The sequence below is a fragment of the Exophiala spinifera genome, assembly GCF_000836115.1.
Source record: "Exophiala spinifera strain CBS 89968 unplaced genomic scaffold supercont1.8, whole genome shotgun sequence".
In the NCBI taxonomy this organism is placed as follows: domain Eukaryota; kingdom Fungi; phylum Ascomycota; class Eurotiomycetes; order Chaetothyriales; family Herpotrichiellaceae; genus Exophiala; species Exophiala spinifera.
The window spans coordinates 1,547,518-1,572,553 of record NW_015622520.1 but is presented as its reverse complement, the minus strand read 5'-3'; the positions used below and the strand labels follow the sequence as shown (position 1 = coordinate 1,572,553).

Here is a 25,036-nt window from a genome sequence, read left to right as displayed (position 1 = left end):
CTGTGCAGCATAGATGGCAACTGTCGTGCATGATAAGAATGGGTTGTCGAGTGTTGATTTTCCAGTCCTTGGAGCAGGCGGTTTGCAATTTATCCATCACTCTTCGCTCATGGCCATGGGCAATTTACTCCAGGAGGTGGGGGATACTGTACAATCTGCATCGTCCTCGGCTAGGGCACCATCTACAAACAATATCAAGTTAACCTTAGGGCCAACTAAACTGACCTGGACTGGGACACCAGATCGTGCGCTCCACCGGGCAGGCCCATTATTGACAGAACCAAGGAATAACATGCACCGCCAAAACATGGCTTGCTCGTTAGGTTTGTTAGGCCCCTTCAGGAGCGTCTCCGTAGGTCCGGTCTAGAGCTTCAACCGCCTATAGGAGGAGGCCTGTTCGTTCGTATTAGGGGGGTGGTGACGCAGATCGAGGTTGATGGTCTTTGGCAAATCCCATGAAGAGACCTGGCCCTCATCTGTCCGCTCTACGGGTACTCGCACTCGTCCCTGCCACGTGTACCAACTGTATTGTACGTACAGAGTGTTGCCCATTCAAATCGCATTTCGGCCCTTTTCCATGTGTTTACCTATCTATTGTACAGCAGTATTCTGACAGGAGACTTCCCATTGCCCAACCCACAACATGGACCAATCGTTGGGTTCGCGTTGTGACCCGTCCTTCACACCGGTCTCAAGGTTTGACAGATGAGCCAGAGGCTCTGAAATGCTGACAAGCTTCTCATTTCAACAGTGATGCAATGAACTGAGATCTTGGTTTGTCTCCGGCAGGGGCCCCAACCCAGTATTTGGCACCTGGTATTCTTTGAGCCTTCGCTGCGTTGACCGCGCCTAGACTGAGTTGTTCGCGTACCACGAGGGCTAAATGAAAGCAGAGCATGTCGAAGATTACGACCAATCTGCTGAATCCTCTCTAGTCGAGCAAAGGAAATATACTGGTTGCCATCTAGCCTGTAGGTTCTTTGGCGCAGATGCTTACCTCAGCGACACTTTCAAAATGTCCTCATAATGGCATCGACCTCACGGCTCTCTTGGTCGCAGATACAGGAACATCAGTGTCGAGTTGTGGCAGGGTAGCCTTATGCCAGTGGTGGTGCAATTGATGACAGCCACAGCGACCATGGGACTGTCTACGTACAGGCACCGTGGTTGGTCTTGGACTTTCGTCTCGCTCCAAATGCCCGGCTTCACTCAGCACATTCTCCAGGTCGGCGATGCTCTGGGACGCTGCTTTTGACCGAGTGCCATTGCTTGAAGAACCACCCTGCCACGTCTTCCTAAGTGCCAGACGGTATGGCAGGCTCAGGGCGTGGGAACATATGGGTAGTGTGGTGTCGGCGTCGGGATGAGTCAAGGGAGGTCTTTCACCACAATGAGCACGCCTCGAAAGATATTGTTAAGCTGACAACCAGGTGCATCATCGAGGCCTGGACTACGACAGACATTTGGTCATCGTTCCGAAGATACTTGCGCACCATTGGGCTATGAGCTCGAATAACACAACGGTGGTTATCTTGCATGCGAGCGAGTCATGATGCCATGACTGTAGGTCCCTCCCTGCGTGAGCCCATGGAAGCATATTCCGGATACTCTCCACTTGTCGTCGAGATTGCCCAGGCATGCACGAGTACCTCGTATCTAAGGATGGTAGCGTCATGAACTTATGCGCACTACTCGTACTCGTATAGCTGCGACTCTGAATTCCCCTGTGAACCCTGCTACCGGGAGAATGAGTAACCTGTTCGATACGCTCTTCCTCTTCTGCTCCCGCACTGTGCCCACTGTCCACAGTCGTCCCCGTCGAATAGGGATATGATGAGAGCATGTACAAGTACGAGTCATGCTCGACCGCACATGCTCATCTCCCATCGGGCAATCGTCATTAGACGAGCGAAGGCGGGGTACGTTGGCGCCAAGTTGCGATAAACAGATAAGAAGGCCAGATTAGGTATAGCAGCATGCCAGGAGGCCCAAGATGGGAAGGGACTGCTTACATGCCTTATGTACAGTGCTCAAGCGTGGCCGCCCGGGTGCCTGAGGTGCCTTTCACTGACTGCAGTAACTCAACAATCGCCATCAATTCAGAACAATCAAAGAAAGCCAGCAAACACAGCATACAATCCATCTGAAAAACCTGCCACTCTTACATCCACATCCAACTTCTTCTGCTCGCCACTGCAGTTCTGGTTAGCGACGTGGAAATCGGTTCTCTTGTCCACTGTGCAGGTACCTATCGCACATCCACGGCTTAGGGCGCTCGGCACACCTCATCCGCAGGCGGGAAACTGGGCTCGACGCGTTGTCGGTGCCACTAATCTGCACCTAAGCACCGCACAGCCTCACTTCGTTGCGCCCACTTGTCCGCCGCGACGTCGCCCAGGCGGCCAAGCAGGTGGAAGCAACAGCACCAGGCACTCCGTATACTCGCTACTGTAAGCTGGCCTGGATCTCTGGGACTCTGGCGGTGCTCGGTCTTAACAGCACGTCTTGACTCCCACTAGGCTTATTACCACTCTTCCCCACGGCCCTCCAATATCCTTCCTTCCCATACTCACACCTCGCCCCTGGCTGCGACCTGCTTTGAAAGCAAGTCTACGATACATTCCTTCCACCATTTCCCTCCACGCCTATTCATACGCCGATGGTCGACTCCGCCGACGAGCCTCCGCTGTCAAGTCATCTACACTCATGGGCTAAGAACACGTTCGCAGCAGCGTCGTCCCTGAACCCTCTCCGATCTCGTCACGAAGACCCCGTGCGACCCTCCCACCCCCGATCCGACGATACCAGTATCCGATCGAACCATGCTAGCCACGAATCCTCTGCAGCCGGCCCTGCATCCTCACAGTTGCACACAGATGCAGCGGATACAGTGCAACAAAATCCATCTGCTCTGGATAAGAAAGGAGATGGAACGCCACCTACCACCATAGGAACTACTGCTACCCAGGTCAAGGCGCCCTTGTCCCAACGTTTTGTCCGAGATGTCAAGCGCATCCTCTATTCCAGCTGGATCAACTGGCTCCTGGTCTTTGTGCCCATCGGCATCATCTTGGGAGTCCTCGTTGACTGGGTTCACACCGACCTGGTGAGCCCAAGTGCTGTATTTGCCATCAATGCTGTGGCCATCATTCCCCTGGCTTCCCTACTTGCATACGCGACAGAAAGTGTCGCTGTCAAGCTAGGCGACACCATTGGTGCTTTGTTGAATGTTACCTTCGGCAACGCTGTCGAGCTGATCATCTTCATAATCGCATTAGCTGCAAATGAAGTCCGTGTTGTCCAAGCTGCTGCTCTCGGCTCGATCCTGTCTAATCTACTTCTGATTCTGGGCATGTGCTTTGTCGCCGGAGGTCTGCGATTTCGAGAACAGCTGTATAACGCCACCGTCTCTCAAATGAGCGCCTGTTTGCTCTGTTTGAGTGTCATCAGCCTGTTGTTACCCGTAAGTTGAATGCTCTTGGACCATAATGCCATACTGACAATATCTCGTAGACAGCATTTCATGCCTCGTTCTCAAACACCAACCGTGCCGATCATGTCGTCTTGAAAGTGTCCAGAGGTACTAGCGTAGTCCTTCTACTGGTCTATATCATGTACCTCCTCTTTCAGCTCAAGTCACACGCCTTCATGTATCAAAGCACACCTCAGCATCTCATTGACGAGGAATCTCATCCTGGGCTTCTTGCTGATATCCTAAATTCGTCGAGCTCCAATGAAAGCTCCAGCTCCGGCTCCGGCGATTCGGATTCTAGCTCTGGTTCCCACACTACTGCCAAACGCTTTCGGCGTGCTCTACGTCGAAAGAGGCGCAAGTCAACCTCGAGCACCAAGGACAGTGTCACTGCCGCGGCACTCAGACGAAGTCCCTCGGTTCTTACTGGACCTGGCGGGGCAACGAACCAAAACGCTATGTCCGCCCCTCATGACCTCGAGCCTGTCTTTAGTGGTGACGAGGCGGATGTGGACGGTGAGGGCAGAACTGGCAGGCAACGCTCTCGTGTCAGAGCTGTCCATTCCCGGCAATTCGAGAGCGGAGTTCAGCAGGATCAGTTATCTGAAAAGTCGAAGAAGTATCACAAAAAGTCCAAGAAGTCGAAACGTTCCAAAAAGGAAGAGAAGCAAAAAGAGATTGACGAGAAAGGAGTAGCACTGGAAAAAGAGCCAGTCATCAAGACAACAACCACAACATCCTTATCCACTTCGAATACGCTGCTACCTCAGGTCGGATTTGCTTCCGAGGTTCAGGAGATTCCGGCTGATGGTCCACGTAAATCTTTCAACATTCGCAATATTGGTGATGCCGTGAAGCCAGCATTCAGCTCGACAGTTTTTCCTCATCATCAAGCCCTTGGTAGATCTCTGGCAATCCCTATCCGGCCACTATCACAGTCAAGATCTGGCTCTCGCGGTCTGCGCCGGGCTTCATCCATGCCCGATATGATACACCCTGTTGTTTCCGTCGGAGTGGACCAATCAAACCAAGACGGCGTAACTGTCCCTGCCCAGCCTTTAACCTCAGAATTCGGAACGGAAGTGGTTACCGAAGAAGTGGTGGAGACAAAAGAACATCTCTCACGTACTTCTGCCGTCATCCTCCTGCTCGTTTCCACTGGACTTGTGGCACTCTGTGCTGAGTTCCTCGTTGGAAGCATCGACTACCTCATTTCGAGCAGCGGAGTCTCTCAAGCATTCATTGGTCTCATCATCCTTCCCATCGTAGGCAATGCGGCAGAGCACGTCACCGCGGTGACAGTTGCCGCCAAAAACAAGATGGATCTCGCAATCAACATCGCCTTGGGCAGTAGTATTCAGATTGCTCTGTTCATCACCCCTCTCATGGTCATCCTTGGCTGGATTATCGGGACGGATATGAGTCTTTATTTCAGCCTTTTCGAAACCATCAGCTTATTTGCTAGTGCCCTCATTGTTGGGTTTTTGATGATTGATGGTCGAAGCAATTATCTTGAAGGAGCGCTGTTGATTGCAGCCTACACCATCATTGCCGTCGCCGCCTTTTTCTATCCTCCGACTTGTGATTTGAGCTCGGCCAGTGGACCGCTGGAAGGGACCACCCGTTGTTAGTTGATCAGTCCAAAGCGGCTGATCCGTGACTGTGACCTACTATGGCATGGTCTGGTCTTGGTCTCGGATCGCCCAGGACTGGTAGAGATGCGTCGGGGCATCTCGACTGGAATACAAGACGCGTTATAAACACGAAATGGCTTGAATGGTAAGAGCTGAAGAGGCTCAGATGACAAATTGTTGTGGAGGAAGGACTGAGATTGTGGTGAACAGCCGCGACATGGAAGTGTGCCTTTTCCGAGTCATTCGTTTAAGAATTTCGGTTCAAAGGATGGTGTTTTCGAGTCTTTTTTCCCTTTACATAGGTCCACATTCATTTGCAAGGATGGCAAACAGCGCCGCCTACCTTTCTCATCATCGGCCAGAATACCTGAGACGATGTACACTGCACTTGCCACTCGGTATGAGTGACGATACGAATATCCGGAACAAGATTATTCAGATTGATTGCAAGATACTCTTCTTATCTCCCTGTAGGAGGGATCAAGTTTCTTATCACTTATGGAGTACTTTGTATTGTCTCGGTAGCATAATGGCATGATGGCCTGATTGTTTCCTATTCGTACACGGAGATGTCCATTCTTCAGCCATGCGCCTGCATGTTTTTGCTCCTTACAGCAGGTCCAAGCAGGGAGGGTTGAAGCTAGCAGTGCCACCAAGCCTCAGACTGGAGTCTGTAGAGGTCTGATCAGACAACAAGCTCTCGACGGCGTCGTTGCTTATCAGGTTCAAGCGCTGGCTGCGTTTTCCTTTCCCCCGCTTCAACCCAGAAGAGGGTATCTACAGGTACATACCGTACTTGTCAAAGGTAGCTCCAACAGTACTCTTACCGTACTCGTCCGGGCTGTCCAGGTCTCTTCTCTTGCTCTCTTTTGTCTCTTTGCAGCAAAGAAGAGACGTGAATTGTCTTGCCTCCAGCGAGAAAAAGAGAGAGATAGCGAGACAAAGAAAGAGACAGAGAGCCACATATCATGTACTTTGATCACCGATTCACGCCCCCCATGCAACGGGCGCTTCTCCCCTTGTAATTTTAATGGATCACGAAGATGATCGTTGACGCTTATCGTTGCATCCCTGGCCAGTCCTCGTTATCAACTTTATCAGTGTATTATTATTGTTTGTTGTTGTTGTTATTGTTCACGCCACCACCATCACCGCCAACCAGGTACTGTAGGGTTGTGGGTGACTTCCAATCCAGTACGTTCGTCCTCCGTGTAAATCTCTCTCTCTCTCTCTCTCTCTCTCTCTCTCTCTCTCTCTCTCTCTGTGTGTGTGTGTGTGTGTACTCCATACCGTCCAGTGAAACTTTCCGTCCAGCCGAAAATGTTGGCTTTACGACTACGAGTTAGCACTCCGAGTAGATTTCTATTCCATAAATCTATCCCGGACCCTTGGGCCAACCAGTTAGGGTGGCAGTTGGTGCGACTGACTAAACAAGCCTAGGTACCTGTAGGTCACTAACCTAGGTATCTAGAATACCTCGCCTAGTAGATATCTAGCTAGTGAAGGCCACTTCGAATCAATCAATCTTGTTTGTCGATGGTCGGACACGTCCCCTCCTCGTATTCACAGCCGCCTGGACATGGGCCATCACTAAATAACTTAGCGGTGACTCGCCCGTCGCTTCAACTCTCTCTTTTAGTATGGGATGGCGATAGATTGTCTCGTGTGCTCGTCATTTCTAGTTAGTTAGGGTTGACCGCCCACGGCTAGGGGTAGGGACGACTATCTATAATACCTCGTCTATCCGTACGATAAGTTAGGGTGAGAATAGTTCTTTTACTCTCTCACAGTAAAATCTGGAGCACGCGCACCTTTTCGCTTTGCAACTCGCTTGTTGCATTGCGGTACCTCGCCTTTGGGTTTGGCTTTGCCTTTAAATACCTCCCCTGTGGCCCCCCTGGTCCTTCGCCTTTCCCGAGGCCGTTCAGTTCTTAACCCGTGTTCTCTCTATCTTTTCTGCCCTCTCCATCCCCTCTCCTTTTACCTCGGGCGTGTACAACTGTACATACACGCCCTCTCCAGCGCTATTGAGGCCGAGATCGACATCGATATTGACATTGATCGCCCGGCGGAATCGACTACATACATACTTTCACCCCTCGCGACATATACTCTGTGGTGTATATCAACAGATTCGACGGGAACGCCAGGGACGTCTATACTCGCTGTCCCCACAGGCTCTATCTCCCTACTTCACCGACAGGTACAGGTGCCCCAGTGACACGGAGCAGCTAGAGCAAGTAATCCAAACAAAAACCTTTCAACATGGTCGCCGCGACGGACTCCGACAAACTCGCCGAGGCGAATGGTCCGGCTGCACCACCCTCAGCAGGTCCTCCGTCTGAACGTCGAGGGTCACTGACGCTCGGGCTCGACCCGGCTTTGGCCAGCGAAGAAGATGCCGCCGTCCTGGCCAAGATGGGCTACAAGCAGGAACTCCGGCGCAACTTCAGCATGGTCGAGGTGTTTGGCATCGCCTTCGCCATCATGGGCCTCCTCCCTTCGATCGCGAGTACCTTGTCCTTTTCCATCCCGGCCGGCCCCGTCGGCCTGGTCTGGGGATGGTTCCTGGCGTCCATGTTCATCTTCGTCGTGGGTTTGGCCATGGCCGATTTGGGATCAAGCATGCCGACGAGTGGAGGTCAGTACCAGTACCCATTGATACGTCCTCGACATCAGTCCTCAGCAGACACCCATCAACCCATCGGCCCATCCCAAACAGTCAAAACAATCAAAAAATCGGAATCAATCATTCATTCATTCATTCGGTCAAATGGATCAAGATCCCGACCCAATTATTGACTGGGGCACAATCTTCAATCACCCTTTAATCCACACACACCCGTTCCCCCGGGGCTGTTTTTCCCCCTTTCCCTCCTTGCATTGTTGGCAATTTACCGATCGTGAAGAGTCTTCGAGCAAAAGCCTAGCTGACCACATACACACGGATTAGGATTGTACTACTGGACGCATTACTATGCTTCACCGAAGTGGCGAAACATGCTCAGTTTCATAGTCGGATACAGTAATACCCTAGGCCTGGTCGGTGGTCTCTGCTCGATCGACTGTACGTTTTATTCACGGCTATTATATACCCTTGCCCAGGTCCTAACCCAAGTCGAGCCATGTCCCATGTCCCATGTGCTTCATAATCTACACTCTTCATGACAAGAATGGTTGGAAACAAAAACTCACTACTCCACAATCGCAGATGGATTCGCCCTCCAGTTCCTGTCCGTCATTGTCATCGCCCGAGACGGCAACTGGACACCGACAAACGGTGAGATCTACGCAACGTTTCTGGCTACCGTGGTCTGCCACGGCGTCATCGCATCGACAATGGCCAAGGTCATGGGCAAGCTTCAGACCGTCTTCGTCGTCATGAATTTTGTCCTCATCTTCGCTACCATCATCGCTCTCCCGATCGGAGCAAAAGATTCCCGAAACAGTGCTTCTTACATCTTCACGCACGTCGAGAACCTTACTACCTGGCCGTCCGGGTGGGCCTTTATGCTCTCCTGGCTCAGTCCGATCTGGACCATTGGCGGATTTGATTCTGCTGTACATATAAGGTGAGTTCCCGCCCTGTCAGGAGAAGCTACCAAGAGCTCTAGAGCTCGCAGAAGAGAGGCATAATCCCCCACAGACTCTAACATCCCATGTAGTGAAGAAGCCGCCAACGCTGTCAAAGCCGTCCCGTTCGGCATTCTGTTCTCCATCGGCTCATGCTGGCTCTTTGGCTGGATTTGCTGCATCGTGATCGCTGCGTGCATGTCTCAGGACCTCGAGCACATCCTCGGGTCACCCTTTGGTCAGCCCATGGCACAGATATACTATGATGCCCTCGGCAAGAATGGCGCGCTAGGGTTCATGTCCCTTTTAATGATTGTGCAATTCCTGGTGAGTGGGACCCCCTGGGCGGGAGCTGCACTTCGAATTTCAAGAGTGCTGACTTTGTTACCTCCACAGATGGGTGTCTCAATCCTCGTTGCCGCTTCTCGACAGTCCTGGGCCTTCTCACGAGACGGAGCTCTGCCATTTTCAAGCTTCTTTCGACCCATTTCGAAGAAATTCGGATACATTCCCGTCCGCACGACCATCGGATGCGCTGTGCTGGCAGCTGTCCTCGGCTTGCTATGCTTGATCGCACCTGCAGCTGCAGCGGCGCTGTTCTCGCTTGCCGTTGCCGGAAACAATCTCGCTTGGGGAACCCCCATCTTCTGCCGCGTTGTCTGGGGTCAGAAGAAGTTTAGCCCTGGGCCGATATACACCGGCAAGCTGTCCGTGCCTATCGCCTGGCTCGCCGTACTCTTCTTGATCTTTGGCACGTTGCTGGCCATGTTCCCCTCCGGTGGACCGAATCCTACTTCGGAGACTATGAACTACACCTGTGTGATTAATTCGGCAGTCTGGGGCGGCGCACTGCTATATTATGCTGTAGATGCGCGAAAATGGTTCAGAGGCCCGCAGATCACAATCGACCTGGACCAACTGACGGAGGCTCAAGAGCAGGCGCTCCGAGACGAAGGCGTCAAGATTGAGGGCGAAGGTGCCAAGGCTGTAGTAGGCGGAAGAGGCGGGAGCACAGCTAGTAATGTTCCTGTCGAGTCAGATCTGGGCGTGTCGGGGGAGGAGTCAAAGAAGTAGTTGTAATGGCATCGATCCAGCAGCAGCCTGACGGCCGGTGACACTCAAAACTCAGTGTACCATCTACCTGCGCACCTAACCTGTTGGGAACTGGGGCCAAAAGCTGTCATCCAGAAAGTCCATCAGGCTTGTCCCGCCGGGAAACAGAAATTCATCATTGGGGATGTTTGATGCGATGGTCTCGGTCTCCCCTGACTCTGTCGACATTCGCTGCTGTGGTCGCTGTCGGTGTCTTAATTGAGATGCTCTGTAATTTTGTAGCTCCTTCCACTGCTGCATCTTAGGAACGATGTCGTTGAAAATATGAGGGACTGCAAAGGACGAAGGCGCGTCGAGGTTGTGTAACGTAGCCTGTTTGGCCGCAGCCTTAGCTTCTTCCATCCTGGCAATCACCTTGTCAACCGTAGTGCAGAAATCGATTGTGTCGCTTGCGTAGCCGGGATCCCAGCCTTGTTCATCATATAAGCATAGTTTGGACAGCACGACGCTGGCGTGGCCCAAAAGAGTCCATGGAAAGTAGCTGCTGTCCAAATATGCAGATATGGGGATTGCATACCACGTGTCGAAGAAAGACTTGGTCGAGTCCAGACAGGCGAAGAGCATCTTGAGACGGGTCATTGAGAAATCGCCGTAGCTGGCGCTGTTGTTGGTGTCGTGCACGGCGACTCCATAGAGGTATATCTCCATCAAGTGGTAATGCAGCCATAGTATATCTGTTTGGTATTAGCCCACGGGCGTAGAGTCACAGATCTTTTGAAAAGAGGCGAGGTTGGCTGAAAAAGGGAAACGATCTCGCGTACGCCACCTACCTGCTAGGATGGTACCTGAAGGCAACGTCTGCTTGATGCTTTTCAGCTCTGCATCCAGAGCTTTGACATAAGCACCCATAGGTGCTGATAACGTGGACGAATTACTCCAGTCATCTGGAGAGATGGTCCGGGCAATTCTTCCCGACATGCGAGCAATGCGGACCAGATGAACCAGGAAGTTGTCGCTGGGATACTCCGCTTCTTTCTCAAGCACTTGACAGCACTCTTCGGTGTACGCCGAAAACCTTATAGGCTCCAACTCACGTGAATTCATTGATACTCTGTGCATGAGTGACTATCGTTAATTGTACGACTCTTCGGATCATTAATGCCACGGGTAGGGTTCAGCTAGGTCTGCTGGAAAGTCAACTTACAACGTAGAGACGTAGAGGCCTCCTAAATATGCTCTTCTTTCAGGCCGCGTACGTTTGGGAAGCTGTACCTCTGGACGAAAATATCCGAAAAAGCCTGGGTGATGTCGTGGATTTGGACTTTTATTGAGCCCCAGGTCGCTTAACTGTGCCATTATGAGGTGGACGAGATTGCCGAGCTGAGAGCCGAGATGGAAATGTATGTGATACCTAGTGCGAACATTCAGTTGATGTTGCAGATATTGCGGCGTGCGTACCATGCAAGATAAATCAACAAGCCTTGCAGAATATCGAGGCTTTGCTCGCCCTTGAGAAGGATCTTTTGAGCTATAGCTTCCCGGACTTTCCTTGCTAGTGACGATTGACGCTCAAGATGATGGCGACAGGCTATTGTCATAATGGTCATGAAAAGGAAAGGCCTGAGCTTGAGCTCTTCCAGGGTCATGTCTGGCGGAACAACCACGAAGGGAAAATATTGCGCCATGGAGGTCCTGTATGTGTTGAGTATGAGAAGCGCTTCATCCTCACTCTCAAGGACCTGCTGGACGTGTTCGAGAGGCGATAGACCGAAAGGGCCAGAATGGAGGCTTTGATCGGACCGTTGCAAGCCACCGACTCGATTAGAAGTGGCAGGGATGGCTGCAACTCCATCCAGCTTCCGGTCGAGTTTTGCAACATCGCTGCCATCTGTTAGCTCATTCCGGAGAGGCCTGGTAAAGGATGACGGTAGATGACAGAGGAAGCCAGAGAGCCTCACTACCGATCCTCGTAAAGAATTGTGTATCTTGGAAGGCGACCTGAGGTGCTCGTACAGGATGACTTACGAGGGGTCCTTGAGTTTGCGGCGATGAGTGCCAGGCTCTTGTCCAGCACATGGCTTTCTGAGTCGTCGGCATCTAACAGAGGCAAATCAGCAAGTGAAGACAGACAGGACTCCTTTGGCCCAACCTTGTGCAGATGGTTGCTTCTGGGTCGAAAATGCACTTGACTTTGGCGCGAGCACAAGTCACACAAGCTTTTGGGCCGCGGACGCCAGCACTATCAGCCTCGCTGGGTGGAGTCAAATGAGACATCACGGAATCATACCCTGGAGAGCGACGCACTCAGAGCGTGGAGTGGACTATCGGGTCGCCTCTTTGCAGTCCGTTCCAATCCATGGTGCGACTGAAATGTGATAACTGATCGCAAGAAACGGTTGAACCCTAGAGTGCTTTTTCCAGTCACGAGCGGAACCGAACGGAGCAAAGGAGTCCGTTCCATTTCACTCCGTTCGACCCCGTTCAGGACAATAAGGCGCCCCAGTCATTCCGATCCCGCTATAGCGTTTGTGGCACAACCAATCAGTCTTGTCCGTGTTCGCATACTAAACTCCCCGATTCAGTCATACACGGAGCACGAACGGAATCGGTAGAGCACATAAAAGTGAATCGATCGGACAAGAGCTGTGGGCAATGCGTCAAAAGGCACTGGGCATGAACATTCGCAATGCAGAAGTCTGGCCTAGAGGTGCAAGATTCGGTCGCTACAACCGATAAACATGCTACAGGATCTCACGAGCAGCATGCAGCTAGCCACGCGGGCGAGTCTTCGCGACGAAGCAGTCAGGACAGCCCGGCTCCTTCTTCAGAAGAGAAAGGAACAGCAAAGTCCTCGATGTTGAAACTTGTTCCTCTGTTTGTTTCTGTCTTCTTCTCGGTGTTTCTTATGGCTCTCAATGGTTCGATACTTGCGACGGTGGGTTCTAATATATTAATCACCTCGTGCAGCATAAGTTGATTCTCACGACAGGCCATACCACAAATCACGACGCATTTCAGGTCATTGGAAGACATAGGCTGGTACGGGAGCACCTACCTAATTGCGACGTATGGCCCCTCTTCAGAGCGTGGATGTTATTACTAATGTCTCTCAGAGCCTGTATGCAACCCCTTGTGGGCAAGATATACACCCATGTACCGATCAAGGTCAGTCATACGGCGTAACCCAGAAAGAGCCTCATTGACAGGCATGTGCAGCAAACTTACATTACCTTTATGGCCACTTACACCGTGGGGTCAGCCATCTGTGGCTCGGCTACATCGTCGAAGATGTTGATAGGTGGAAGAGCAGTTCAGGGCGTGGGCGGCGCTGGAATATTGAACGGGGCGTTCACAGTCATTGCCTCAACTGCCCCAGAGGACCAGAAGCCCATTTTCACCGGAGTCGGCATTGCTTTGTCCACTGTTGGACAAGTCGTCGGACCACTGATAGGTGGTGTCCTGACACAAAATATCTCATGGCGTTGGTGTAGGTGGTACACTGTCTGGCAAAAACGTCTTCGTGGCTAACTATCTGTGGCCAGGCTTCTACATCAGCTTGCCTCCTGCAGGTGTCGTACTCCTCGTCCTCACGACCGTCACCATACCAGAGCAAACAGAAAAGAAGCCGCTGAAATCGAACTGGAAGAAGTTGGTCGCCTCCGAGTTGGATCTGATCGGATTTGCTCTCTTCGCACCTGCCTCAGTGATGTTGTTGCTCGCAGTGATTTGGGGAGGCGGCAAATTCGCATGGGATTCCGCCACGATCATTGGCCTTTTCTGTGGCTCTTTTGTCGAATATCTCATTTTTGCGGCATGGCAATGGCATCGGGGTGAGAAAGCAATGATTCCTCCACATGTTATCGGAAAGCGGTTGGTGTTAGCCGGTTGTGCTACCAATTTCTTTCAAATGGCTTCGAACATGACTCTTTCATATTACCTGCCTCTCTGGTTCCAGGTTGTGAAAGGAGCAACCCCAACACTGAGCGGCGCGTATATTCTGCCTACCGCAATATCTCAAAGTATCGGCGCAGTCGTGGCTGGAAAGATTGGTAAGACGCTCCGGTTCGTTCGATTCCGATTTTTCTGACATGTGAGCAGTGCAAGTGTTAAGATATTGTACTCCATGGGCTATATTTGGATCCATCGTCTCCACTATAGGGTCAGGTTTGATAACAACTTTCACGCCTACAACAAGTACTGGGAAGTGGATTGGGTATCAGATTCTTATAGGCACCGGACGTGCATCAGTCTTTCAGATGGTGAGTGCGGCAAGGAGGAGGGTATACCCTCAAGCAAGCTGACATTGTGTCAGCCGATCACTGCCATCCAGGCATTTCTCCCGAGAAAGGAACAAGCCATGGCCACTTCGCAGGTGTTCTTTTGTCAGTACCTTGGTGGCACTATATTTCTTGCCATCGCAGAGACGCTTTTCACGAGTAGTCTCCGCTCAGCTTTACACCGTGATGCCCCAGGCGTCGACGCTGAACATATCATCGATGTCGGTGCCTCTGCGGTGAGGTCAGCGGTATCGCCAGCTGATCTGCCGGGAGTGTTGAAGGCATACAACCATGCTATTGTTGAAGATTTTGTAAGTGCACGTTCCGCTTGAGATTCTGTTCCGTCGCTCACGTTTGGATTCAGTACCTTGCAGTTGGAGGCACGTGCGGAGCGTTTCTTGCTTGCTTCGGTCTGGGCTTCGAGAAACTTCCTCAGAAAGAAATTATCAAAAAGGGCGAAGAGATCGATCTCCGCAGGACAGAGAGCAACATCGCCTGAGACTGGTAAGAAAGCACCCTGAAGAGATCTTTACCCGAGCGTATGGTGCTCTCTTTACCCGAGCGTATGGTGCTCTGCTTCGCGAGATATTGTGATCATGGCCTCGGAGTCCGGACATCTTGGTCATATTGGGGACTTCATGGTTATCATGCAACGTATAGGTGCTGCTGCCCTGCTCTTCGATGAAGAGAGCTCTGTACTGGGCGGCAATCCGATGGAGGTGGGAGACCAGGCGAGGTCGAGATCTGATCAGATCCCTGGACAAGCCATACGGAACAGAAACCACCTAAGTCGGATGAGCATCAGGCCATCAGGCAGTTGAGGCCCTCGGCACAGCCTCTCACTGACAGCGTTTTAGTATGAGCAGGGCTTTAGTTGATGGAATCGAGGAAGTTTGTCCACGGCAGCGACACAATTACTAGTGCGCTTCGGAGGCTTCGTAGTGCACCGTACATGCTCTTGGGAATTAGCACGTACTCGTAGTAATCCGAACAAAGGATTTTTCCCGATCCTCATTTAACGTACCAAGACGAAGCGAAAACCATACGCACGAGCTGCGTACACTGCAGGCGCAATCTTGAGAGAGTGCTGTGCGTGAAGGCTTTGACATGACTATTTATTACGTCCCACACAAATAGAAACGGTTGACAAGCGAGCAGGCTAACTCATCAATTCCGCTTAAAGCATCATACACATCATGACGACCTCGTTCTGAACAATGCTTGCTCTTCTTGGATGCAGGGATACACACTTCGGTCTGGGTTTCACCTGAAATAGTGGTGTGGACAGATAGCCGGCAATACTATTTCCCTCACCTGGAAAATGTGCGACCTCCCTGATATGGACAATGATATGGAGCAGTTGGTCTATGACACCCGGAAGGTCACAGCATATGTTGAGATCGAGGAATGGACAAAGCTGAAGTCGAGGTTGTGTGACAGTTTATAAATGGACAGTCAAAACCGAAGCTTTGGTTCCAGTGGTACTGTCTCCCACTGTATTGCCCCAGAAAAGCCGAACAATAGGTCGGTCGGGCGACGCGTTAAGGGTCATTATCATTCGTGATAGCCGGCTGTCATCATTCAAAAATCCATGCACAGTTGTGTCGCCACTCGTTCCAAATCCTCCAGTTCCATCCATCCGCTATCTACCCTTGCCCCTGCACCACTGCTCTTCTCGCGTTCCTGCTTCTCATCGACGCACCGTCGTATGCCCTCCTTGACAAATATTTCGATGTATTTTCCCACGAGTATCCTTGCGTCTTCCGAAAGTTTAGTCTTCTCGGGCTGGTTGAAGTGAGACTGCATGATTCGATGTACCAGTGGCAACGCTATGGCTGGTTCTGGACCGAACACGTCTGAGGCTGGATTGTCGTGCGTCACCTCGGCAAGGATAAAGTCTGGTTCAGGCGACGACTGGATGCGTTCATCGTCTTCTTCGCGTGTATCGTCCTCCTCATTGTCGTCTGAGCCTTCATCCTCCCCACTGTCTTCTTCTTGATCATCAGCATCATCATTGTCTTCTTCCTCGGTCTTATCTCGATCTATCGCTTCAGGTTCGGGGTCCGATTCCGGGTCATCATCTTCATCGGCCTCATCCTCGAGGTATGCTCTGCGGATCCCTGCGCTCCCTCTGGAGAATTTCTTCTGTCTTGGTTGTCTGGACGATGCGGGTTTCTGTACTCGACCGCCGTTTGACGTCCTGTTGCTCTTTTTTATTCCGCCAGTGTTTACGCCCTTCGGCGGATGCGTAGACTTTGATTTGCCCGGTCGTGGAGGGGAAAAGGCAGGACGAGAGCGTTTCGATTGCACTGGAGCCATATTTGGCCCTGACTTTCACGAACTTGCAATTGTCACTGGTGTGAGACTCATTAGAAGGCTGAGCACAGGATTGTTAACTTCTTCAAGTCAGATTAAGTTCATTGAGCGCATCGGATGATGGATGAATTGTTTAGAATGACGTCGACACGAGACGCGTTGGGCGACGCGTTCTCAATGAGGACGCGTAGTTGGTCTTACATAAGCATGGTAGATCATCATCGAACAGCCCATGCTCCGCTATAACTCAGAGTAAACGTCGATTTTCATGAGTCTGCAGACAGGAGAAGACAGCCAGCAGTCGTGCGGTGTTCATGTCAAACACTCTCAAACCAATGTGGCCGTAGCCTGCCTGCTGCGGTGTCCTCGCTTACTGCCAGCTTTGCGGTGCCGTGTTGGTGAAGATCCTCGAGGCTGAAGGTGTCTTTCATTACCTACACTCGATCGGGGGGGCCACAGCCATCTGATCTCTCACAAAAGCCAATCATGCCATCATGTGTACTTCTGTGTTGTCGAGAACGAATGAGAGGTACAGTTCAGCCTGCTGCGACAGCCACCAAGTCCAGCTGCGGCAGCCAAGTCGCGCTGAGTATGCAGGCTGTTCCCTGCGCTGGCACAAATACGAGGCAGACACTTCAGCTCGCTTCGACGACTCCATTCTGCCTCAGAGACTCCCAAATCCCACAGGTACAAAACCCAGCCTGATTTCTTCGTCTTCACCATGGCGACCTTATCGGTAAGTGTTCTTGCTTCACCATTGTATCAATCATGTCAGTGCCCATCCCAGACCACCATGTCCCGGCCGACTCGCTCTCGTTCCAACCACAGGTGATACCCTCAAGCGTTCGGGGCATTGTTACGCCCGGCAGCACCATCGCGAACGCGAAACCCTTGGATCTGAAAACCCTTCGTTCCTTGATTGAACGCTATGCTCCCATCCTCAAACTCCACCCGGACGAACAATTCCTGCCGACATCGGTCGAAGACTTCCTCACACACTGCACCTTGATCGACAAGAAATCGCCCACCAAGGTCCCCTCTCCCAACATATCGCAGCTTCCCACGAAGGGCGAAGACCACCAATTCTACCTCGAGCTCTCTCCAGGCGGTAAACCAGGCCATCTCGACCTCGCAAAGGCCTACGTCCACGCCCTGTGGCAGCAAGGCAGCCCCTACACCGACCTCCAGTTCTGGTTCTTCTATGCCTACAATGGACCCGGGTCTCTACACGTCAGCGGTCTCGTTCTTGACACACCCACATCATCTGGAGACATTGACCTTGCTCCCATGGGCGAACATGTTGGTGACTGGGAGATGGCGATGCTTCGCGTCGACAACGCTTCACATAACCTGAACTCGATATGGCTTTCACAACACAGTCGAGGCCAGTTCTTCACCCACGACGCTATTCCGGGCACCTTCACCTTCGAAGGCACTCGACCCATTATCTACGCCAGCCGCAACGGACACGCAAACTACGCCGCAATTGGACCCAACAAGTCCGAGTACCGCAAGATAGGTGGTGTTCCAGTTGGATTGGACTTTTTCATCCGCAACGACACGGCCGGTACAGGGAAAACTCTAGACTGTGCAAAACACTATGAGCTCGTGTCTGCAGATTGGGCGGGCGTCGTTGCACCGGCATGGGCTTCCTGGCCATTCCGTTGGGGGCCGGAAGGGACTTCAACACACTTGACAAGTGTGGCTGTCTCCGAGATTGTGAGAAAATCACTAGGTGACGAATTGGCCAAGTTTTGTCCGATCAGTGTCTTGACAGTGTTGGCAAGCGAGATCCTTCCTCATTTCGTCAAGGGAGACATCAACGGTCCGACGTCACCTGGGAAACACGGGAGTTGGAATGGTACTTATCCTGTATATTGATTGAGGTGTCGTTCTGAAGTGGGCAAGGGCAATACGTGTGGTCGGGTCAGAATGGTTGTGCTATTTATTCATAGCGATTTTACCAGGTTTGAATCTCCTTTCCGTGCTGATCCCTTTTAGTCTCATTTCCGCAACACAACCATTCAAAACGCATACCCCAGAAATTCCCTCTACCGGCCAAGCGTACAACACTCATAGGCGCCTATACGCTATGTCTCGTTCATCTTGCACTATGTAAATGTTTCATTCCCAGTATAGCTTGACAAGTCGGGTTCCGATATCCCCCTGTGACTCTTCGTCATGCCATGGGGTCAAGCTCGATAAGAGAGAGCTGTAGGTGAGTAACGAGCCTTTAGCGTCAAGTGTCTCCCTCTCTCACACACACACTCTCTCTCTCTTTCGTTTCTTCCTCACTTCTCTACTCCCACCGCGTCGCTTATTACGTCTCCTCGCCGCCTCAACCACCTCAATCTCCCGCTCTAACGTAGCCCCAGCCTCCAATGCTTCGTCCACCACACGCCTTGAATAAACCAGTTGCCACAGCTCAGGCACCATCCACACACCGGTGTGATGAGTCGAAGTTAACGTTTGTCGTTTTCGGTGGCTCCTCTAGGATCACACACCGTGGATCTTTGACCGAGTCTACTCAGCCACATAAAGGCCAGGGTACTTTTTCCCCCGAGAGAGACGTGTCAATATCAATGTGAACATCGATTGCCCAATGGCAATGTATCGTTTCTAGGTAGCCATAGCTATACTGTTACTATCCCTTTTGCTTCCTTACGATATTGTGAATTCTCACTCACTCCCCCCTCTGTCCTCACCATCTACCAAGCTCCAAATCCATCCATTGTAAATTGCTCAATTGACTCCGTTCTCGAACTCTATATTGAAAAAAAAAAAAACACAACCTCTCGCAAATCCACTCTTTCTCGACGGCGCTGCAGGTCCTCTCTTCCTTCACACATTTCGTATTTTGGTGCTACCTGTACCAAACTTTCTCCATTGACTTTTTTCATTCCGATCGGGTCGATAAAGCAGCGGATATTGCCATACCTCGTATAGCAGACGCGGGTACGGAGGCTCTCATTGGCATTTCCGGGAGAAACATCCCCGTCGATCTCTCGTATCCACTCTCGACCTTGACGCCGCATCGGGAGTATACAAAGTTTCCCAAAACGGTACGCGAACCATACTATCGTCGACACAAAATGCCTCTTGAACCACCACTTTCTAAAATCTACACAATGACTCTTCATGAAGAAGTCTCCGCGTCGTTACCCACGCCAGAAAAGTCTACTCAGGTCCGCAGGAGGACCTCCCCCCCCATCATGGGAGACTACAAAGACTTCGGTCCCCCCCCGTTCCTTGAAAAAATTCCTTTTCTCTTTTCTTCATACCACTACTACACTTTCGCCACACGAACTACTCGATTTTACACAAATCAAAATGGGTTGCTTCATGAGCAAGAACGCAGTTGACGAGTCAGCACATGCTCCTCGCCCACGGCCACGCAATGTCACTTTCCAACTCTCAAAACCTGGCCAGCCCTCGAACATTCCCGAGTCATTGGGAAAGAAGGCCAAGGGCCCGAAGCGTTCGAGACTTCCCCCTCGCCAGATTGCACAATTCCAAGACACCCGCACTCTTGACCCACGTTCTGCTGTCCTATCCAACGAAGGTTCACACGTCGAGGATCCTTCGAGTCGTATGAAAGCATACTATCTACCTAAGAAGTACAACCCCAAGGGTCCTGCTCAGGTCGCTACGTTTGCTGAATACATCGAAGATCCGAGCGCATACCGAATTGTTTGGGCCAACAGACTGGAGGATTAAGTGTGTCGGCTTTTTGCTTCGTCGCTTCAGCTTCGATAGGAGTGCCATTGATGGGTAGTACCGCTATAGGGAACAACCAATGGTCGTCTCTGAGGGCTGCTAGCAGCAAGCAAAAAAAAAGTCGAGGAAGGCCTGCCTCTGCAGAGGTGAGAAAGGTTTGGTTGGAGGGAGGTGGGAGTGCGTGCCCGCCGGGGGTTCCTTCGATCTTCAGTGCCTTGTTGCACCGAGCGAAGGGCTTCAGGTTTGAATGGTTCATTCCATTGACTTGCGGCGGGGGGTTAGTCCTGTTGTGACGACGTGCTGCGGTCGACTGCAATGTTTCTTGCGCCGGCGGTAGTAGTCGGTGTCCTTCCTTTTGGGTGCTTTGTGGAAGAACCTCATCAAACACCTCGTCTCTTGGGTGACCTATTTGGACGTTAAAAACGGAAATGTGTCTCCGGCCGAAAGTGAGAGCAGAAAAGCCCTGAAAGACCGTGGACCTTGGGCGAAGTATGAAATTTTCGGGTCGTCAAAACACACCTCATCCACTTTTATGGCGGAGGGTGAGAACAGAAACGAGGTGTCAGACTGGTGAACTCACCTCAAAGTATGAAGCTCTCCGTCGCCCTCCGGGGCAACTCATTTCATTTCACTTACCCGGGCGAGAACAGAAAATGACTGGAAGAGTTTGTGGATCTCCAGAGTCAGAAGTATGAAGCCCGTGGTTCAAAGGCTTCGGCCACAACAACTTCCAAACCACATTTCTTATGGCGAAGGGCGAGAACAGAAACGAGGTGTCAGAATGGTGAACTCATCTCAAAGTATGAAGCTCTCTCGTCGCCTTCGGGCAACTCCTCCCAATTCACTTACCCGGGCGAGAACAGAAACGACTCGAGTTTGGTGGTCTCCGAGTCAAAGTATGAAGCCTGTGGTTCAAATGGCCGTCGGCCTAACCCTTCAAACCACTTCAACTATCAATACCGGGTGTTTACACAGGGCTCATGGAGGACTTTGTCTATCCCTCTGAGTATCGCTTGGACACCTGGGGGTCGCTGTTGCTGTCCACGCAAAAGTCGTGGACAGTGGCAGCCCCCATCGTGTCTTTTGCCTGGTGCAATTGCTCGGAGGGGGTTGTTGTGATTCGGCCTTTTTGTTTTCCCCCTTTTCCTTTGACGCTGCTGTTTCGTTTGTGTCCTTGTGTGCTTGTGAGAGGGCCTTTGATTCGCGGCTTGAAAGGGATGGGAAGGGAAGGGAAAGGCCGTTCATTTCATCCATTATCTATCTGTGTTCTCTCCCCTTTTTATTACAATATTGCTTCCCTCGGCCACTCTACTTACCTCTCACCCACCTCAATTCCACCACTCTACTCACCTCATTCTCCTCAATCCCACCTCGCACCAACTCACCTCTATGCCTTGTTCATGTGGATATCATCCACCAGACAAGCCCTGTCTCACCACCAGCTTGCCGATGTCGTCGTCTCTGAAAAGCAATCTCAAGGCTGCAACACAACGCGCCGATCTCGGATAAGAAGGGATTCTCTATACAGTCACGTCTCTCAGCCTTGTTCGACGGGGGGAGACTAAAAAAACGAAAAACATACAAGGGTTGAAAATCGAGAACAAACACACTGGCCATCTTCCTAACCGGGAATAGTTGTTCTTCCTTTTTACGTGCATTTTGACAACCCTCTTTTGCGGTGTGCGATTTCCTTCGTTTTAATGTTGCGTTCCGTTCAGTCTGCGAAACTACTTCTAAGTGATAGATCCTACGAGTACGGAGTAGAGATTCTTCAATAAATCAATCTTGGTCATGTTATTCGATCTCAATAGGATGAGAGACTTTATCTCATACAGTAATTCAACACAGCTAGAGATTATATAGCCAAAGTAGGAAACACTCTTTAAAAAAACATAGACTCATCAATGTGTCATTGATCATATTAATTCAAGTGTAGGACTGTTTCAAAGACCAAGTCTAACTACACATTCCAATGCATTTTCTCAACGGGTCGAAACATGCCGCTCGTAATTTTTTACCAACCCATTCCAATAACGCCGCTACGCCGCTCTGGCTTGCGCAGTTCAATCATTGTTTCATCATCTCAATTGTATGCACTTCATTTATTCGTAAAGATCCATGCCTCCGTTAGGAGCATCCTCAAGCTCGAGCATAGCATCGTCATCATCGTACATGTCTGCATCCTCCATGTCGCTGTCGGTGTGGTTTGGCAGAACGGCGACCCGGCCATCTTCCAACACAACGTTAGCAGTTTCGCCGTCCCTGATGGCCCCTCTGAGGATGAGCACAGCCAACCGGTTGAGGATCTCTTTCTCAATCAGCCGTTGTAATGGACGAGCACCATAAGCCGGCGAGTAACCAGCGGCACCAAGGTAGTCTTTGACTTCCTCAGTGGCGTTGATAGTGATCTTCTTGTCATTGGCCTCGAGACGCTTCTGGATCTCGCCCAGTCTCAGATCGACAATCTTCCTGATTTCTCTCCTAGACAACCGGTTGAAGATGACGATTGAGCTGATTCTGTTCAAGAACTCGGGCAAGAAGTAGTTGCGTAGAGCATTCATGACCAATTCGGAAGTGGTGGAGTCGATCTTGCCGTCAGATCCGTTGCTGCGGGACAAGTATTCGGCACCAAGATTGCTGGTCATTACGACAATGCAGTTCCTGGCATCGATGACACGACCTTGGCCGTCAGTGATACGACCATCGTCCATGAGCTGAAGCAAAACGGTAAGAACTTCTTTCGCCGCCTTCTCAACTTCATCGAATAACAAGATTGAGAATGGTCGTCGTCGAAGAGCCTCCGTAAGCTGACCACCAGCGTCGTGTCCAACATAACCCGGCGGGGCACCAATCATTCTCGATAGAGAATGCCGTTCTTGATATTCTGACATGTCGAATCTAATCATGGCCTTGGCATCGTCGAAGAGGAATTCGGCGAGGGCCTTGGTGAGTAGAGTTTTACCAGTGCCCGAAGGACCACAGAAAAGGAATGATGGTGGTTGGTTGGGATTTGAAAGGCCAGACCGTTGAAGCCTGATGGCATTGGAGACGGCCTTGACCGCTTCTTTCTGTCCGACGACCACTTTCTGGAGATGCTGTTCCATATGGAGAATCTTCTCCTTCTCGGAAGCCCGCAGTCTGGTCACCGGGATACCAGTCATCTTAGACACGATGGCGTTGATTTGTTCTGGTCCAACGGCGTCTGTTGGTGAGACCTCGCCCATCGCTCCAAGTCTGGCGTGCTGCTCCGCGTCGGCTTGCGCTCGAGCGTTCTCCAGCTGCTTGATTTTGGCAGTGACATCGGGGATTGCATAGTAGGTCAGATCTGAAGCGGTCTGAAGATCGTTGGATCGTTCGGCCTCGTCCCGCTTGTTCTTGAGCTGGTCGAGCTTGATCTTCATGTCTTGAAGTTCCTTTGATCGAGCCTTCTCGCGTTCATAATGTTCCTTGAGGGGTTCGAGTTCCTCTTTGCAGTTAGCTGCTTCCCGCTTGGCCTCTTCCAAACGTTCGACGGAGGCGGGGTCAGTCTCCTTCTGCAAGGCATGAATTTCAATCTCAAGTTGTCTTAGTTTTCTTTCCAGGTTGTCGAGTGCTTCGGGCTGGGATTCTCTGATTACTCGGACATCCGCAGCGGCCTCATCGATGAGATCCACGGCTGAATCAGGCAGTCTGCGCTGGGTGATATATCGAGCAGCCAGCGTTGCCGCCGCGACAATGGCACCATCGAGAATGGTAACACCGTGGTGAACTTCGTATTTCTCCTTCAGCCCACGCAGGATTGATATTGTCTCCTGCACGGTTGGCTCCTTGACAAGAACTTGCTGGAATCGTCGTTCGAAGGCCGCATCCTTCTCAATGTATTTGCGGTATTCGCTCAGGGTAGTGGCGCCAATACAGTGTAACTGACCCCGAGCCAACATGGGCTTGAGAAGGTTTGCTGCGTCCATTCCACCTTCACCGGTAGAACCTGCGCCCATGAGAAGGTGGATTTCATCCACGAACAGGACGATCATCTCGTTTGAGTTTTCAATCTCCTTCAAGACGCCTTTCATTCTCTCTTCGAATTCACCCCGGTACTTGCTACCGGCCACCAAGGATCCGACGTCGAGGGAAAGGAGTCTGCAGGCGGCCAGATTGGCGGGCACGTCCGCGTTGATGATTCGCTGTGCGAGACCTTCGATGATCGTGGTCTTTCCAACACCAGGCTCACCGATCAGAACGGGGTTGTTCTTCGTTCTTCGTGATAGAATACGAATCACGCGCCGAATCTCGTCTTCTCGTCCTATAACCGGATCTATCTTGCCTTCTCGAGCCAATTGTGTCATGTCGATTGTGAATTTCTTGAGGTTCTCATTCTCCTCCTCCGCGTCGGCGGTCTTGGAGTCGACTCTCCGTGTGCCGCGTATCTGTTGAATGGCGGCATCGACCAGTTTATTGTTTGGAATGTTGGCTTCTCGCAGACAGTCTTGGATCTTCTGATCTTGCGCCAGGGCCGTGATCAGATGGTCGACGGCGATGTAGCTGTCTTTCTGCGTCTTCTGTAGTTCTTGGGCGGATCTGATTACTTTGGAGAGGGCAGGAGACATGGTGACATGGTCTGGAGGAGGGTCTTGACTGGGTAACCGTACAAGAGCCTTCTTCAGCGCTCTGTCGAGTTGTTGAACATCGCCGTGCGCTCGCTCGACGACTTGCCGGAATAATGGGGCGGAAGCGTGTTGTTGGGAGGCATTGACAGTTGTCTGCTGGTCTTTCGACTCGTCTGCGGGAGGGTCGAAGAGGGCAACTGCGAGGTGTATAGGGAGGATTTGGGTATGGGCATACTGCTCGCAAAGGTTGGCGGCGTCGCCCAGGGCCTTTGCGGCCTTGTCAGTAAACTGAGGACCGGCTGAAGCCATAGTCTAGTAAACTGAAAGTCTAATTTTTGGATAACTGTTTCAGGAATGTAGTCTGCAGGGAGGAAGAAGAAGCAGGGACATGGTAGTGGTAACAGATAT

The 25,036-nt window shown here is 51.4% G+C and overlaps 8 protein-coding genes across 8 annotated transcripts; 5 read left to right on the top strand and 3 right to left on the bottom strand.

Moving 5' to 3' along the window:
- Positions 1–2,659: 2,659 nt before the first annotated feature.
- Positions 2,660–5,103, top strand: PV08_10589 (calcium/proton exchanger; the record flags this gene model as incomplete). The annotated part of the gene is made up of 2 exons (XM_016384903.1): positions 2,660–3,463; positions 3,514–5,103. The coding sequence occupies 2 exons, from the start codon at positions 2,660–2,662 to the stop codon at positions 5,101–5,103; spliced, it is 2,394 nt and encodes a 797-aa protein (XP_016231505.1).
- A 2,268-nt stretch (positions 5,104–7,371) lies between these two features.
- PV08_10588 (uncharacterized protein) lies at positions 7,372–9,753 on the top strand (the record flags this gene model as incomplete). The annotated part of the gene is made up of 5 exons (XM_016384902.1): positions 7,372–7,747; positions 8,060–8,173; positions 8,318–8,678; positions 8,772–9,006; positions 9,076–9,753. The coding sequence occupies 5 exons, from the start codon at positions 7,372–7,374 to the stop codon at positions 9,751–9,753; spliced, it is 1,764 nt and encodes a 587-aa protein (XP_016231504.1).
- A 75-nt stretch (positions 9,754–9,828) lies between these two features.
- Positions 9,829–12,006, bottom strand: PV08_10587 (uncharacterized protein; the record flags this gene model as incomplete). The annotated part of the gene is made up of 6 exons (XM_016384901.1): positions 9,829–10,466; positions 10,563–10,843; positions 10,937–11,143; positions 11,191–11,613; positions 11,758–11,829; positions 11,882–12,006. The coding sequence occupies 6 exons, from the start codon at positions 12,004–12,006 to the stop codon at positions 9,829–9,831; spliced, it is 1,746 nt and encodes a 581-aa protein (XP_016231503.1).
- Positions 12,007–12,637: 631 nt separating this feature from the next.
- On the top strand, positions 12,638–14,508 carry PV08_10586 (uncharacterized protein; the record flags this gene model as incomplete). Its single annotated transcript, XM_016384900.1, has 8 exons — positions 12,638–12,667; positions 12,722–12,798; positions 12,846–12,897; positions 12,949–13,219; positions 13,275–13,781; positions 13,831–13,991; positions 14,045–14,320; positions 14,374–14,508. The coding sequence occupies 8 exons, from the start codon at positions 12,638–12,640 to the stop codon at positions 14,506–14,508; spliced, it is 1,509 nt and encodes a 502-aa protein (XP_016231502.1).
- A 1,082-nt stretch (positions 14,509–15,590) lies between these two features.
- PV08_10585 (uncharacterized protein) lies at positions 15,591–16,328 on the bottom strand (the record flags this gene model as incomplete). Its single annotated transcript, XM_016384899.1, has 1 exon — positions 15,591–16,328. One exon carries the CDS (start codon positions 16,326–16,328, stop codon positions 15,591–15,593), a length of 738 nt encoding a protein of 245 aa, XP_016231501.1.
- A 765-nt stretch (positions 16,329–17,093) lies between these two features.
- Positions 17,094–18,206, top strand: PV08_10584 (uncharacterized protein; the record flags this gene model as incomplete). Its single annotated transcript, XM_016384898.1, has 1 exon — positions 17,094–18,206. The coding sequence occupies one exon, from the start codon at positions 17,094–17,096 to the stop codon at positions 18,204–18,206; it is 1,113 nt and encodes a 370-aa protein (XP_016231500.1).
- Positions 18,207–19,655: 1,449 nt separating this feature from the next.
- Positions 19,656–20,042, top strand: PV08_10583 (uncharacterized protein; the record flags this gene model as incomplete). Its single annotated transcript, XM_016384897.1, has 1 exon — positions 19,656–20,042. One exon carries the CDS (start codon positions 19,656–19,658, stop codon positions 20,040–20,042), a length of 387 nt encoding a protein of 128 aa, XP_016231499.1.
- A 2,102-nt stretch (positions 20,043–22,144) lies between these two features.
- Positions 22,145–24,937, bottom strand: PV08_10582 (hsp98-like protein; the record flags this gene model as incomplete). The annotated part of the gene is made up of 1 exon (XM_016384896.1): positions 22,145–24,937. The coding sequence occupies one exon, from the start codon at positions 24,935–24,937 to the stop codon at positions 22,145–22,147; it is 2,793 nt and encodes a 930-aa protein (XP_016231498.1).
- Positions 24,938–25,036: the final 99 nt, after the last annotated feature.